We start from the raw sequence: 13897 nt of genomic DNA on the forward strand, positions 1-13897 counted from the left end.
CATACCGACCTACCTACCTACTACCTGTGCAATATGCAGCAATGGCTATGTCGAAAGCCACACCCGGGAATCCTCTCGCAACCTTGACCACCAGTTCTCAATTTCAGGCGTTGCCAGCAGCAGAAGCAATACCAGCAGCAGCCGGCAGCAGCCAGACACATCCCGACGTCTCTTTCTGCGTTGCTGCAGTGCCAGTTCCTCGGGCTGGTCCCCAAGTCCCCCAGGTCCCTTGGGCAATCTTCCGTTTGCTCGTTGGCCCGTTCAAGGATGAAGTCGGAACCTCAAACCGTCAGCACTTATTTTCGTCCTAAAGAAATTGCACCACCCGCAGAATACACAAGCCGCACTTCCCAATCTGGCGTCTGCCGCTGTTTGCCTGCCAAACGACAAACACACTTCTTGTGTGTTTGTCACCATTTGGCATTGGGCCCTCCTGGCGCTGCCAACCAGGTGCAAGGAGCTACGCTCGCTGGTTGATCATCGCCATAGGCTGGCCATTAAGGCTCACCAGCCCTGCCTTCCGCCACTGCCTCGCCGCCTCGAAACCGAAAGCCTCAGTTCGGGACCGAGTTAAGGCACCATCTTGACTGACGATCGGTACCTTCGTCCACCTCAAGTCGCCTTCAACGGAAGCCCTCAACCGGCCAGGCCAGGGGTATACGCTGCCCCCTCCTGTTAAGCGCCTCGTATCACGCCCGCCTTCCGCCTCCCGCCTCATTTCCCAACTCCCGTCACCACCACGAGGCTGCGTGGCGTATTCCCCACTGCCCGTCAACCGTGCCCGTCAAACCCGTCTGTCACTGTCACCTCACCCTCGCACCCACCCCGGCGCCATTGGTGTTTGACAGCTCGCAACAATGCCCTTTTTGCCTGTCCGTTTTGGAGTCTCGACCTCTACCTCCTCAACCGAACTGTCACTATACCACCCTCCTACTTGGCATCACTACAAAGCCGGCCACCTACCCGGGGTCCCTTCCTGTCGTCCGTCCGTAAACCCCGGCAACAGCTCGGCAGAGAAGGGCACTGAGAGCGAATGATTCCATGCCCATTTCTTCGCCTTTCAACAACCTCAATAGACCCGTGCGGTTCTTGGAATATATAGCAGCCAGAGTTGGGGACCTCACATGGCATTCCGTCTCTTGGATGTCCGGCTGCACCTACGTTTACCACCACCAGTTAGCACTGCAAAGTCTCTTTTTCCTCGCCGGACGGACCAATGGATCGCTTACGGTTACGGTGTTGGCCGTCCAAGGCTGGATTCACCTTGCGCTACACGGGATCCACGGCGGGTGGGAACGGCGGCCGGAGTCGACTGATGGCACCTTGGAAAAGTCCTTCTGCATCAAAACCTCCGAGCTGCTGCAAAAACAGGGGGAAAAGAAGACAGAGTGCAGCCTGCAGCGCTTTCGCAACTCACATCGTAATCGGAATCCAGGGGTGTGCCGTCTCCGGTGGTCCCCGGTGGCCCCTCTCCTCCACCTGGCCTTGCGATCTGTCGGGGCCTCTGTTCGACCATGGATCTCAGATTGGCTCTGTTGTTTAGCTCCATAAGAATCGCAGCTTCGGTTGCCCGACGCTGCCCTTTACGTTGCAAAGAGGGAATAACAGTCTCCTACAAACTGCAAATATACGCGGTCTGATCCGGCCCATAGCTGCACGACGATAACAATGCAATCTGACTCCGCGCATCGGGTTTATCGTCGAAAATTTTCTCGACATTGGGTCAATGAATCCCATGGGACGTCGTCCCACCGTCATCAATGTGGGCAACTGCAGGCGAAATCAACGTCCCAATCGTCCTCTTTTCACATTATTTTCGCCTCGGCGATATTCCGAGGCGCACTTCGCCAATGTTTCAAACGGTGACAGTGTATGATTGTCAACGCCTTCATTCGCGGTTCGGTTTGGCATATGTATTGTGCGTGGCTATTATTCAGACACTATGGCTGGAATGGATTAATGTGCACGCAAGGGGTCTCGTTTACATGGCAGAGACCCATCGCCGGATGGCCACCCTACTGCCGCGCCATTGCGCGTTCCACCCTTCGGCCTTACTGCTATTGAGTTGCAGACAAATCAAGCTTGCTTACTGGCCTCCTGTGTCTGCAACTATCCGCGATGATCATTTCCTTTTACCAGGAATCTGATCTGCGACAAGTTAAGCAAGTACAGCTCCAAGTTGTCTGGTTGTTGGCAACGTAACCATATCGTCAACTGGGTAGGACTTTCTCAGCTCACAACACCACACCAGTACTCGAGAACAGCTCGTTACAGGCAATACATAACGACTTGACCAGATATGACGGGTTATGCAGCCTATGCAGATATATTCAGGGTGTGATCGGCGATACTAATCACACTGGTTCGCGGTTACCCCTCAGGAATGATTCCACACCTGTTGGCGGTACCACAGCAAAAGCAAGCAACGCAAAGACATGGCATTCACGAGCAACACCACTTTGCCATGCTTAAACCGTTATGGACTTGTGGACGTTTAAACTTTTTGAGTTACGGAGCCGCATACCTCTTCTCGCCGACTCGAAGCTGCGCACTCTCATTCAACGTCGAGTTCGAGCATGCTTGCCGTCCGCTTTGCTTCCCATTATGTTGCCCACAACTGTTCCGAAGCTATGGATCGTTGTCCCTAACAGGACACCCGCTACTATTCGGCATTTCCATATCGGGAGGTATCGATCACGGGCAACGCTAATGGACTGGATCATCTGGTTTCCATCACTGGCCTGCATAGTCAGCGAGCGCTATCCGTCGCAGAACTGCTCTGCTGAAAAATGCCCGTGTATCATCACTCACATGCATTTTGGTCACATATCATATTGTTCACAGTCCAATCGACCTTGGGAAGACTTCCGCGGTCTTGGCGGGCATATTTTTGCTGCACTACAACCTCCGTACCCAGTCTTCAATCTCAAACACTCCATCTTCCTGGAAACTACCCTCGCAAGCCTCGTACGCCATATTATAATCAGTCGCCGCAAGAATTGATACTCGGATTGGCCCACCAGGGTTGCTGCGTCTTACGAAACGCATACGAATGTAATGCTCTAGACGGTGTTGTCAATCCAGGCGTACAGTCTTCTTGGTGCGGGAAAACCACTGAACGGCCGGAATGGGTTCAGCCACGGCCAATGCGACTCCCAGTTGGTGGCTGAAAAAGCGACAGAATCAACTAACATGATTGGAGCGCGCGATTCCAAATGACTCCTACTGGTGTTAGCAGGCTCCTTAATCGCTTGTTCGGCCTATGACAAGCAACGACGTCGCCTCTGCCGCATCCAGCCGGCCCGGCAACCTGGGCTGGAGAAGGTGACAGACCAAGAGCAGGGAAATCCAGTCCCTAAGGCATGTCGAGTTCGAAATTTACGAAGGATACATTTGGCACATAATGCTGGCAGCCTACGCTCATCCGTAACAATCCGCCAGTCGGCAACGTTTCGACATGCTCAGCATCAGGGTACCACGGACCTCACGTCTTGTTGATGAGGAATTAGTTCTCCACTAACTCCAGGGACCCACGGATTACTGAACAGCACTGCAGGACGCTATGAATTGAATGGCTCGTGTGTCATCTACGCCAACCTGAAGAAAGTGACAGACTACAGAGTACGGAGGCCAGCGAATTTCGATCGGGTCCCCCGAAAAAAAGCCAACCCCGGTCAGTCTGCCAGGAGTTGGGCTTCGAGTCGATCAGGCTTTTTTCAAGGAGATGGATTAGATGACAGCCATCCCTTCTGTTTGGGGTCAAAGCAGCAGGCTGGGGCTGCGTTCCATCAAACCAGCGGCCTTTGATGACAGACTGAAGGCTGCCTCACGCCTCGACCCCAAATCCAGTGTGCTCGTGGCTACATTCCAACTTAGTGGCTGCGAGACCCCGGACGAGCTCATCGCGATTCATGCTGTCGGGAAAGGGGCGCTGTTCAATCTGGGCCACGGCAGGCGCGTCAACAGCGCAAGCTAACAAGCATCACGACGAGCTGAAGTGGCCCAGACAGCACGCCAGCCAGAACTGGTTTAGCCAGGCTGCAGGCGTGCACTCCCGTGATCCGTGCACACGTCCCAGAACTGCGGTTGAAGGGCGATCCCCCGGGTTGAATTTATTTATGCTATTGGGTGCCGCTCCATGTCAAACGGAATCAGGCACCGTCTCCGAGAGGGAGGAAAGCAGTGTGGCAGCCAGCAAGGGACCGCCGGAGGTGACAACTTGGAACCAACCCGCGGGCGAGATCAGGATGACGGACTTTGAACAGATTTCATTCGAGCGCATACTGCAAGACTGCCGTCACCACCACCACTACCAAGCTCACCCTCGCCAAGGCAGGTCGTTTCCAGCTTCCCGATGGTTACTGGGCAATGAGCCACGGGAGGCGGGAATCCGTTGACACTAAAGGCGGGAGCGTCATCCCGCACTAGGCGGTTGTATACCACCACCGGCCCGGTCGGAGTACACGGACGAACAGCACCACGTCAAAATGTCGCCGCTGAGGCGCCATTTCGGACCAACTAGCGGACGGCACATCCAACTGAAGAGCTAAATTGACGACAAGGAATTGGAGACCAGCCATTTTTGCAAGCCAAGCTGGTGCTCAGAGTGGCCGAGACAGCCTTCCGCCAATGACAAGGCAAATTTAATTCTGCAGTCGGGTGTAGGATGTTTCAATGCCTGCTTCAGTCTTTCTTCGCTTCTGCTGCCTAGCCGGAAACTCAAGCAGGCGTTCTACCCCTGAGGAGGAGATGATATTGATGTCAATGGGACGTCGTCATCTCTCATTCACTTATTGGTGACCATCAAAAACCAGGGCACGATGCACAATCGGCAAATGACGGCTACCACTACCAATGGTTTTGCCAGGGCACACCAATCACCAACAGCTCTTACGAATAGCTCATATCCACAAACAAGAACCCCTTTTCTCTGAACCCACCTCACTCATGTCCTACGAGCGCGGTGCGATTACGGGCTTGGTGCGGCACAGGCTCTCAAACCAAGGACGCCGGATGGTGGCTCAGTTTAGCGGTATTGCTACTTGGATTCCAACGGGACCGCAGAGAAATTAAACTTCAACCAAGAGTTTAAACTTCTGGTTCGCATCGCTGCCAATCTAAGAATGCCATCGGCAGAAAAGCATCGTGGCCCTAACAACGAGCCGTCCCGAAACGAGTGGCGACAGCCTCAGCGACGACACACGTCTAACGAGGTACCAAGGCCGACGCCAAAGCCAAACGTGGAAGCCCTGTGTGCCTGGCCAGTTCTGCCAAATGGAATGATTCCATGCTTCCGAAAAGCTTATCAAACCGGCTTCCATGCGCTGTCAATGTCTGCAATCAGTCCTGTCATCTCCCAGCCGAAGAAAATCTTTTTTTTTTTCGGCTGTCACACCTACTGCCTGCTGCTGCTGCTGCTGCTGCTGCTGCAAGTACAGGACAGGGGCAGTCTCGCAAGAGTGACGGAGGAGCCTACGGGCGTAACTTTTGTAACCGGTCGACTTCAAGCTCGTACTCGCGGCCATGACCACAATCGTCCATCTTCTCCAGAATTATTTCATCATTCCAAGGCACATGGATGATGGATCCTCATCCACTCTACTGGGCCTGGATTCATTCCAATGGCCTTTATCGCGGGGCCCTTTTGGGCCAGCAGCGCTTCCATGTTCTGTCTGACGGGTAAATCTGGGGCCACTGAACAATGGTCATTCCAGAAATCAGCCCAGGTAAAACAACCAGAAGCTGGAACTTTCCCAACTGGAACGAAACGGCGCACCTAATCCGTACGTATCCTTTGTTCAGCCTTACAACGATTGAGTCGCGACCGTCAGACCCCGACATCTACTGTCCAACCGACGACCGACCGGCAACCTTACAGCAGCACAGTGACGACGGTCACATGGGACCCTGCCACGGTCTGTGATACCCAAATACGTCACGTTGGATTGCGATGGGAATGCTCGAAATGGGGCATTTTCCCCCGGTTGCCGCGCGGCAACTTGGTTCCACGAACACGACAAAGCTGAAGAGGCCCCGATCCAACTCTTCGCCCGCTTTCCGATCGCTCACGGCCTCCGCCTATTCTCTCATCGGCAATCGCGCTGGCCCCTTTGTGCGCTTCTAAGATCACTGTGGATGCCTCTGCGTCTCTGTGGAATCATTGCAAATTTTCAACCTTTGCCATCACATCTCAACTTTTTGGAGCATTATGTATTTCCCAAGTTGACTACCTAACTTGGTTGGGGGAAGCGCGGTCACGTCGCAAGGGTGACAGAATGGGCTTGTTAGGCACCGGGGAAGCAGGGTGCTCGACCCGCTAACCAGGACATGGCCCCTTCGGCTTTCGCAGGCAACGTGGTTGTCCTCACTGCAAGAGAGTCAGCGTGACCTGGTAAGTTCAGTAAACAGCCAAGAGGCGCGTCATTACTGACCTAGACCAAGCCTCCCCTTCTTCAGTTGACACTTGCAAGGCTCCTCACTGGCGAGGTCCTCCTTACTTTCGCAAGTACAACTCGGCCTGGTCTGTCGTCACTTATCACTTGCCGGCCTGAGCTTCAGGCGATAAGTATCGAACCCACCCAGAAACACTCTCCAGCAACGAACTTCCCCGAGGCCATGCGATTGCTGGCGAGCAGATCTGATAATGAGGAGACTGGAGTTGTCGACCGATCGAGATGGGCAAACCAACCTCAACAAGCCATTTCCCATGGCGCCTGCATCTCATGACATCCGTTTATTTCAGGCTGCTTGAAACATGGCAATACCGGCACTGCCTCCCGGGCATACCTTCTCGGCCGTTGGGACAGACGGCAACCTCCGTTTTTTGACGCCCAGCATTATATTAGCTGACATTTTGCAAGAACGTCCCTAGCAAATATTCCGATGAATGACAGCTGGGCTAGCAAGCTGGAGAAGACGCGCCTATTGATTGAGGTAAAGAGGCAGCGCGCTGGGCATCGACTGGGACTTGCTCAGGGTCCAGGGGCTTGAGACGGGCCTCTGTGGGCACTGGGCTGACCTGATCCGGGTGCATCCGCACGTACCGAGACTCGCCCATTCCTTAGCCACGACTGCAAGGGGCGCATTAGGGCTTAACTTGGCCACTCAGTCATTCGCAGACGATACCATCCTTTCTTCTTCCAACCTCTCCGCAGATCGATGGTAGCAGTCCCGGTGGACAGGGAGGGGCTGAGGCAGATCACGGGAGTCTCGACTCAAGTGCCTTGACTTGAGGTCTAAGCCATAAAGGATACGCCAGAGGCTTGCTCTCGTCAAAACACCCAGTCCTGTGGCGGCTTTCCTCGCCCACTTGCGGTCAGCTGCTTCGAGGTTGCGAGTCCCAGGGGAGCGGCAACCCACACCGGCTCTTTTCTTCTCTGCTTGGTGAGATCGTGGCACCGAGGATCTGAATTGAGGCTTCGAACTGGCCGGGTTGCCAGATGCACCCAATGGGAACAGGACTGGACCTGGTCGGAGCTTCCACATTACTACGGATAGATCTGATCGACGTCTTAATCGCTTTATGGTATTGCGCTTGATGTCGCCGCGAAAGCCGCGCAACCTGTGTCCGGGCGACATTTACTTCAGTCGAATGTCGGGCATGATCACGATATCGTCCACGGGCATTAGCACCGCTCACAGGCATCGTCGCCGTCTTGCGGCCGGCCATCCGCGAGTGGACAAAACGCCCGACTCATGTTCATTTTCACGAAGCCGTGGATGAGAAGTGATGTGTAGTTTTGTTGAGAGAGGGCGTGAGACACGGAGGTGAGGGTATCCCTGACAGAGTATCGAGCGGTGTCTGAGCATCCACCAAGGCATCTGACATATGAGATCTTTCTGTTCTCTCTGTTCCCCATATGCGACTGTCTTGCTGAAAGGTGAGCGCAAAGTCAGTGGGAGGTCCGGAGGTCTCGTCCGATGTGTTAGCCGCTGTCGATTGCCCGATAACGAAGGGATGACCTTGTATCGAGTGGTCCCCCGGATCAAATTGACGACATGGACGGGCCTTGGACGACATCTGCGGTGGTTAGGTCCTTGGGGAGGTGGACCAGCCTCGCCCAGTCGCGCAGATGGGAATGTTTCATTCCCAAGCACGACGATGGGATATCTCAACCCGCCTCCTCTCGCACGTCGCACCCCACCCGGCAGGCAGTGTGATCTACGCACTTTTCCTAACCGAGACCAAGCTGGATCGCTGGGCCAGCTGCGCAGCATGGGTTGAACGCTGCAAGTACCAGGGCCAATTCCGAAATCCCAGGCAGAGCGTCCAGGCACCCCGGTCATCTCTGGACGTCCTAAAGGCCAGTGAGAGCGCCCGTCCCACCTCAGATCTCGACTCTGATGCTCCAGCCCACAAGGATGCCGCCTGTGGCATGCTGCAGTGGAGCCGGGCCGGGTCCTTTATGACTTTGGTCTTTGTTTTTTATTTCTTTCCTCGCTTTGTGTGCAGGAGAGAATGTGATATGTGACGAGAAGGCTGAGATCTGCCCTTACCAACATATGCAGCATTTTTCGCAAGCTCTTCCATTTTGATCGCGGCCCAATTTCCCAAAACAGCTATCCTCCTCCGAGCCACTCGATTTATGGGATTTCGGGGCCACAAAGCCCACGGACGCATCCCGTGCAATATCGAAATCTGACAGGTCACGGAAACGCGATCAACCGGCATGGACAGTCGATCATGTCGTGAGGTCCTTCGGAGGCACATCTCACGTCCTTCTGACTCCGAAACCCGCCCGGAGGTGGAGAGAGCGGCTTTCCCCCCTCAGGCTATAGCCAGGCCAAGGAGCAAATATGGCCCAGGGGCGGACGAGTTCCCAAACCACAGCGCATCCGGCGGCCGACCACGGGGCCGATTGGCAACAATCTTTGCGACGCCAAACGGACTTCTTTCTCGATAGTCTCAAATCGTCGACTTGGACCGACGGCCACACGCAGTGCGCTCTCGGACACTGACAAGTCAGAATTTGCTCGCAATAGGCTTCGCGTCCTGCGTCGTAAACCCATGGTAACGGCACCTCCATACTGGACCATCGCGTCCGATCACTCTCCTGCGATCACATCTTGCCCATCAGTCATCTCATCACCCACGTCCTCGGTTCCCCACCGCTCGACCCTCCGTCATCAGAGGGAGATCGCGATTGTAAGGCAGCCCATATGCAGATGAGGAATGACAATGCGACAATCTGATGCGCCCGAGACGCTGCAGAAAGCTCCAGCTAGGCAGGCCAAAGCGAGGAAACTAGGAAGCCTCTTTCATTTTTTCCCTCACGCTACCCTTTTTGACGATGTCATCGCGAACGGTCCCGCTAATTGACAGGCTTCTTTGGCGAGTCTCTTTTCTTTCCCTCGAATTGAACCCCGGCCGAGCGCCTAAACTCTGTCATAAACGAGCACGGCAGTACGTTATCCTGACAACGTCTTGGGTCCCTTCGTTGTTTTTTCTTCTATCCCCTCTCCAGGCGGTCTGTGTTGCATGGGAACAGACACAGACAGGGCCAGGAAGGGGGAACATGACTCCTGATCATCTGGAAGAGGGCCGTTACAGATTCGTTCGTCGCGACGTTCGGGTTCCCTCCCGCGAAAAGCTTCTGTCGCACAATCACATTTTCTTTCGCGCGCGGGGGGCGAGTGCGAGGGTGGAGTTAGACGATCCGCTAGGTAGCGACGTTGTTGTTTTCGCTGGGAGCCAGCCCGCCGCCCGCTTTCCCGTCCTCGTGGCAATTCCAACGATTGCGGACACTTTTTTTTTCCTCCTTTGTGTCTTCTGGGACAGGCTGCGATGTGTGTGGGACGCCGGGACTCGGGACTCGGAGTTGTCGCCGTTGCAAGCCATTGGCTACAGCCCTGGATCAACCATATCAGATGACTCACTTTGTTCTGCGTCAATGGGCCTCCGACTTTGGAAACCCCCCAACGGCGGCGCAGCGCATGAGGACGGCTGCTGAATCTCTACTGGATTGCGCTGCTAAACTGGCAACTATCAAGTACGCCGTTGATCAGTAGTCGGGAGACGGAATGGGGACTCGGAGTAGGGGTGATGCTTGTTCGGCGCCGCCCAGGTCGACGTCGAACGTCCGGCGTGGAGCCATATTGAGTTGCCCCCTACGGAGTAAGCGGCAGTTTTGCCACGCTAGAGGCTGGACCCTTATGACGGCTTTGCGTGATTTGTTCTGGAGCCGAGCGTGGTGGGCAAGGGAGAAGGGAGCTCAGCGATCTGCGCAACCGTCATTGTATCGTGAATGGCTGGCTGGCAAGATTGAAGCTCCCACTAGGCGTTCCAAGCCGTCCTGCGATGCCGTTGCTCGAGCATTCCTGCCGTCCCCCAAGCTTGGACACGCACGCGGAGCAAGAAGTACATGAGGGGGAGGAGGATCCAAAAAGTGAGGAGTCTCGGAGTCAGGTGGTCAAGGTAAGGACGTTGGGGATAGCTGCGCACATGTTGTCCTTGCCTGTCTACCTTGGGTTAGGACGGTCTCGCCCCTCACATCTCACCTTTTTTTGCGCAAAGCAAAGCCTCGTCCAAGTCTCTTCGTAGGTGGCGCCCCCGCGGAGCTTCGGATCCGCGCCGTTGAACATGCCAACAACTGTTGATGCCCCGCGCCCTTCTTCTTTTTTCCTCTCTTCCTCAGAGACCGTGTTGCAGGTTCTTTGGCCGTTCCTTCTTTCTTGAATGTGTCTCTCTACTGGGTACATGTCTTTACTGCTGAACATGTCTCTCTTGCCATGTCTCGAGAGGCGGCCACACGGACAGACAGGCCTAACGGGGACACAAGTCGCGGGGATAACTGGAACGAGAATGGAGGAAATGAGTGCTTGTGTAGCTTTTCCTGCGTGGTCGCGCGTGTCTGAGATCGGGAGAGGAATGCTTGGGTAGCAGATCGGACTTTGGGGATTCTTACGGCTGGCTGGCGATTGATATCGCGCCGAGCTACAATTTGGACACACACTTTGTATCTGCACCACACTCCCCTCCCCTCTCTCCCCTTCTCTCTACCTTCTCTTCATCGCTACTGGTCCAACGGTCTCGCGCTTCGCGAAACATGACGATGAAGATGTCGTTTCTACCGCTCAGAATGACGAGGTTTACGGGCCCCGACGTGGCCAGTCTTGAGTCGGACGACACCCCGACCCGGGAGAATCACGACCAACCGTGACCCAGCCAGCCAGACAGCCAGCCCCCCCAGATCTTGTGAAATGTGACAGATTCTGCCGGCTCCTGCTGCTCGCTCCTCACGCGGCGTGACTTTGACAGTTTTCGTGAGATCCTGCACTTACCCCTCCTTTCAACGCATCACTGCAGGAAGATGCCGAGAAGAGCAACAGGATCGTGATTGCTTGACTGGCCCATTTTCTTTTCCGCCTTGTTCGTGTAACCAAGAGGGGACCCTGCCTGCCTTTTAGGGGGCCATAGTGTGTCTGGACTCTCGCTGGGTCCGCATCTCTGGAAGCTTCCGATTCGAAGGAGCAACCCTTCGAGGAAGATGCATTTGCGCATTGAGATGAGAAGGCGGGAGGTGCGTTGATGCATTCCCGGACGGTCATGTAATGCGCCTTTCCGCGGTGGGAGGTTTGGGAAGGGTTGCGCCGATGCGGTTTCCCGTCCGATGGGAGGGACCGTTGGGGGTGGAGGTGTCTTCTGTCTTCCTCTGGGTCTCGTGTCCTTCACACCACTCCGATCACTCACGGGGACATCGTGGGCGCCGGGGAGAGGCCGGGAGGGGACGCGGTGAAAGGGTGTGCTCCTGTCTGAGTGACAAGTGAGATGGGGTGATTTTGCACGGCATTGGGCGATATAGCAGATTAGGTTTTGCGTGTGAGTGGCATCTTTGGGCTGGCTACGTGGACGTGGGCTTGGCTGGTTGGGTGTATCTCAGACGGATCATGATATCCGTCGGTCTCGGCGGCCGAGGTGATGTTTCTGCTGCGAGGAGAGGACCATGTTTCGCACGGGGGGCTTCGAGGGGTGTGCGGGTTTGCGTGTGTGTCTTTCTGGTGAATCTCTTGTCTCGGAGTGGACACTGAAAAGGGTGCGCCCGCTGCTGAGCTGTGAGCGTGGGATGTACTGGATGGGCAGATCTGTGTCATTGGGTTTTACAGTGGTCTTCTTTTCCTTCGTGGACGAGCTCTGAATTTTGACTGGTGAGTTGTTTTTTGTGGTAGTGGAGTTGGGAGAAAGGGTGATCGTGATTCGATGTTGATATACCTCTTCACCACCCCCTGATTTCGAGGTTATGCGTGTTGACAGCTGGCGGGTGACGGGATATACCGCAATATCTGGGATAGATTGCGGTCAAAATGAAGCGTGATAGAAGGGCCGAGAGTTGGAAAGTACTTCGCAAGCCTCGGCTGTTATTTCTCTGCATTCTGTGGCGGTGGCCATGCTGCTACATGCTGCTCATCGTCGAGGGTGTCAGTCATGTTTCGTCGAGAGGGCCGAGGAGATACAAAGGGTCCTCTGGATCGAAAAATAGAAGGATATGAAACGGGGGACGCTCGGGGGATTTGATTATATTAAGGACTCGGCCGTGTTTCTCCGTTGTTTCTTGGGGTTCTTGGTCGTCGCTTGGGAGAGATCCTTCTCGCCTCACTGAGTTGCAAACGGGTAATGCCGCTGTTTATATTACTAGGTTGCGTCAAGGAAATGAGAGATCTTGCATCATTAAGCGCACTTTTGTTCTTTAATCTGATGACGAAGAAACCAAGACTTTGAGGCGGTTTCTTCGCTTCATCTTGCCTTGTTTCGACCTCACATCATGGCGGCTTCAGGGGGTCTCTATTTCCCCAAGGAAGTGAAGCTTCAGTGGAATGTGTCACTCATATCGCATTGAGTCAATGCTTGGCGAGCTTTTGAGAATATCGTTGAAGAACCTGGTACGCTTTGAAAGTCGGTGTGATTGACAGTCAACTATAGCAGCGTTGGGTTGCTGGGTGTTGAAGCTGCACCAGGCGGTCTATCCACGACACTGGACCACTTTGATACGTATAGCTACAATGGACTTATAAAATCATGAAAGATGTTTACTCTTTGATCGAAAGCTAAACACGAAACTGGACGTGGTTGATCTGATGTTCATCCTTTCGTTCCTCTAGTCCATCATCGAGATATTTCTCATGGCCTAAACTCATAAGTGTGAGATCGTGCATCAGCTGTGGTCCTAGAGTGTATTTGAACCGTGGCTTGCTTTGTTTTCCGCAACTGTGAGAGCTATATTTGTTGTCGATTGGGCGCATAATTCATTGCCGACGAGTTTCACTGAGTATCGTACTGCGAATGCTTGAGAATTTGATGGACAATGCATTTTACATTTCGTTACTGCAGTCATATAATCAAGTTGGGAAGCCTCAAGGGAATGTGAGAAGAGCACATCCTGTGGCTAGCCTTTGACCGTTACTATCCATATGGACATGGTGATCGCCTCAACTCTTCCACCTCAAAGCTACGGCAGGGAGCTTTGACCTGGTATGCTGGAAGCTCGCATCAGCGTGGCGTATTGTCTGGAGCAGGTAGCAGACCACGTTGCTTGATAAGTTTACTATCGGCGGGCTCAAAAATTTGGTTGCACATGAGTTGAAGTGATGAATGATTCCAACTAACTCGGCTCTCCTCAGAAACTCCTTTGAGAAATGAGCCGTCTTTGATTCCCCAACCGCGTCGCTGTTTTTCCTGCATCATGAGCAGCATCTCTTGGTTTGATGCTAGCACCGTGGAAAGACCGGCTTGATTCAAACCCTAAATCACGGTTTGGAATCATATGTTGAAGCATTGCGAGCTTCATACATGATCGAGAACGCCATCATTTTTCACAGCCGACCTTTGGCATACGAGTCAACATCATCAAGACCAGTTTCAGACGTTGAGTGAATAGCCTTTGATTAATCGCTATCATTATAA

At 54.0% G+C, this 13897-nt stretch overlaps 1 protein-coding gene across 1 annotated transcript; it reads right to left on the minus strand.

Moving 5' to 3' along the window:
* Positions 1–959: 959 nt before the first annotated feature.
* Positions 960–1516, minus strand: CGGC5_v003503 (uncharacterized protein; the record flags this gene model as incomplete). Its single annotated transcript, XM_066151134.1, has 3 exons — positions 960–1157; positions 1230–1253; positions 1418–1516. 3 exons carry the CDS (start codon positions 1514–1516, stop codon positions 960–962), a joined length of 321 nt encoding a protein of 106 aa, XP_066009379.1.
* Between the last annotated feature and the right edge of the window lie 12381 nt (positions 1517–13897).

This window comes from Colletotrichum fructicola, assembly GCF_000319635.2.
Source record: "Colletotrichum fructicola Nara gc5 chromosome Unknown KSG_Nara_v1_contig02, whole genome shotgun sequence".
In the NCBI taxonomy this organism is placed as follows: Eukaryota; Fungi; Ascomycota; class Sordariomycetes; order Glomerellales; family Glomerellaceae; genus Colletotrichum; species Colletotrichum fructicola.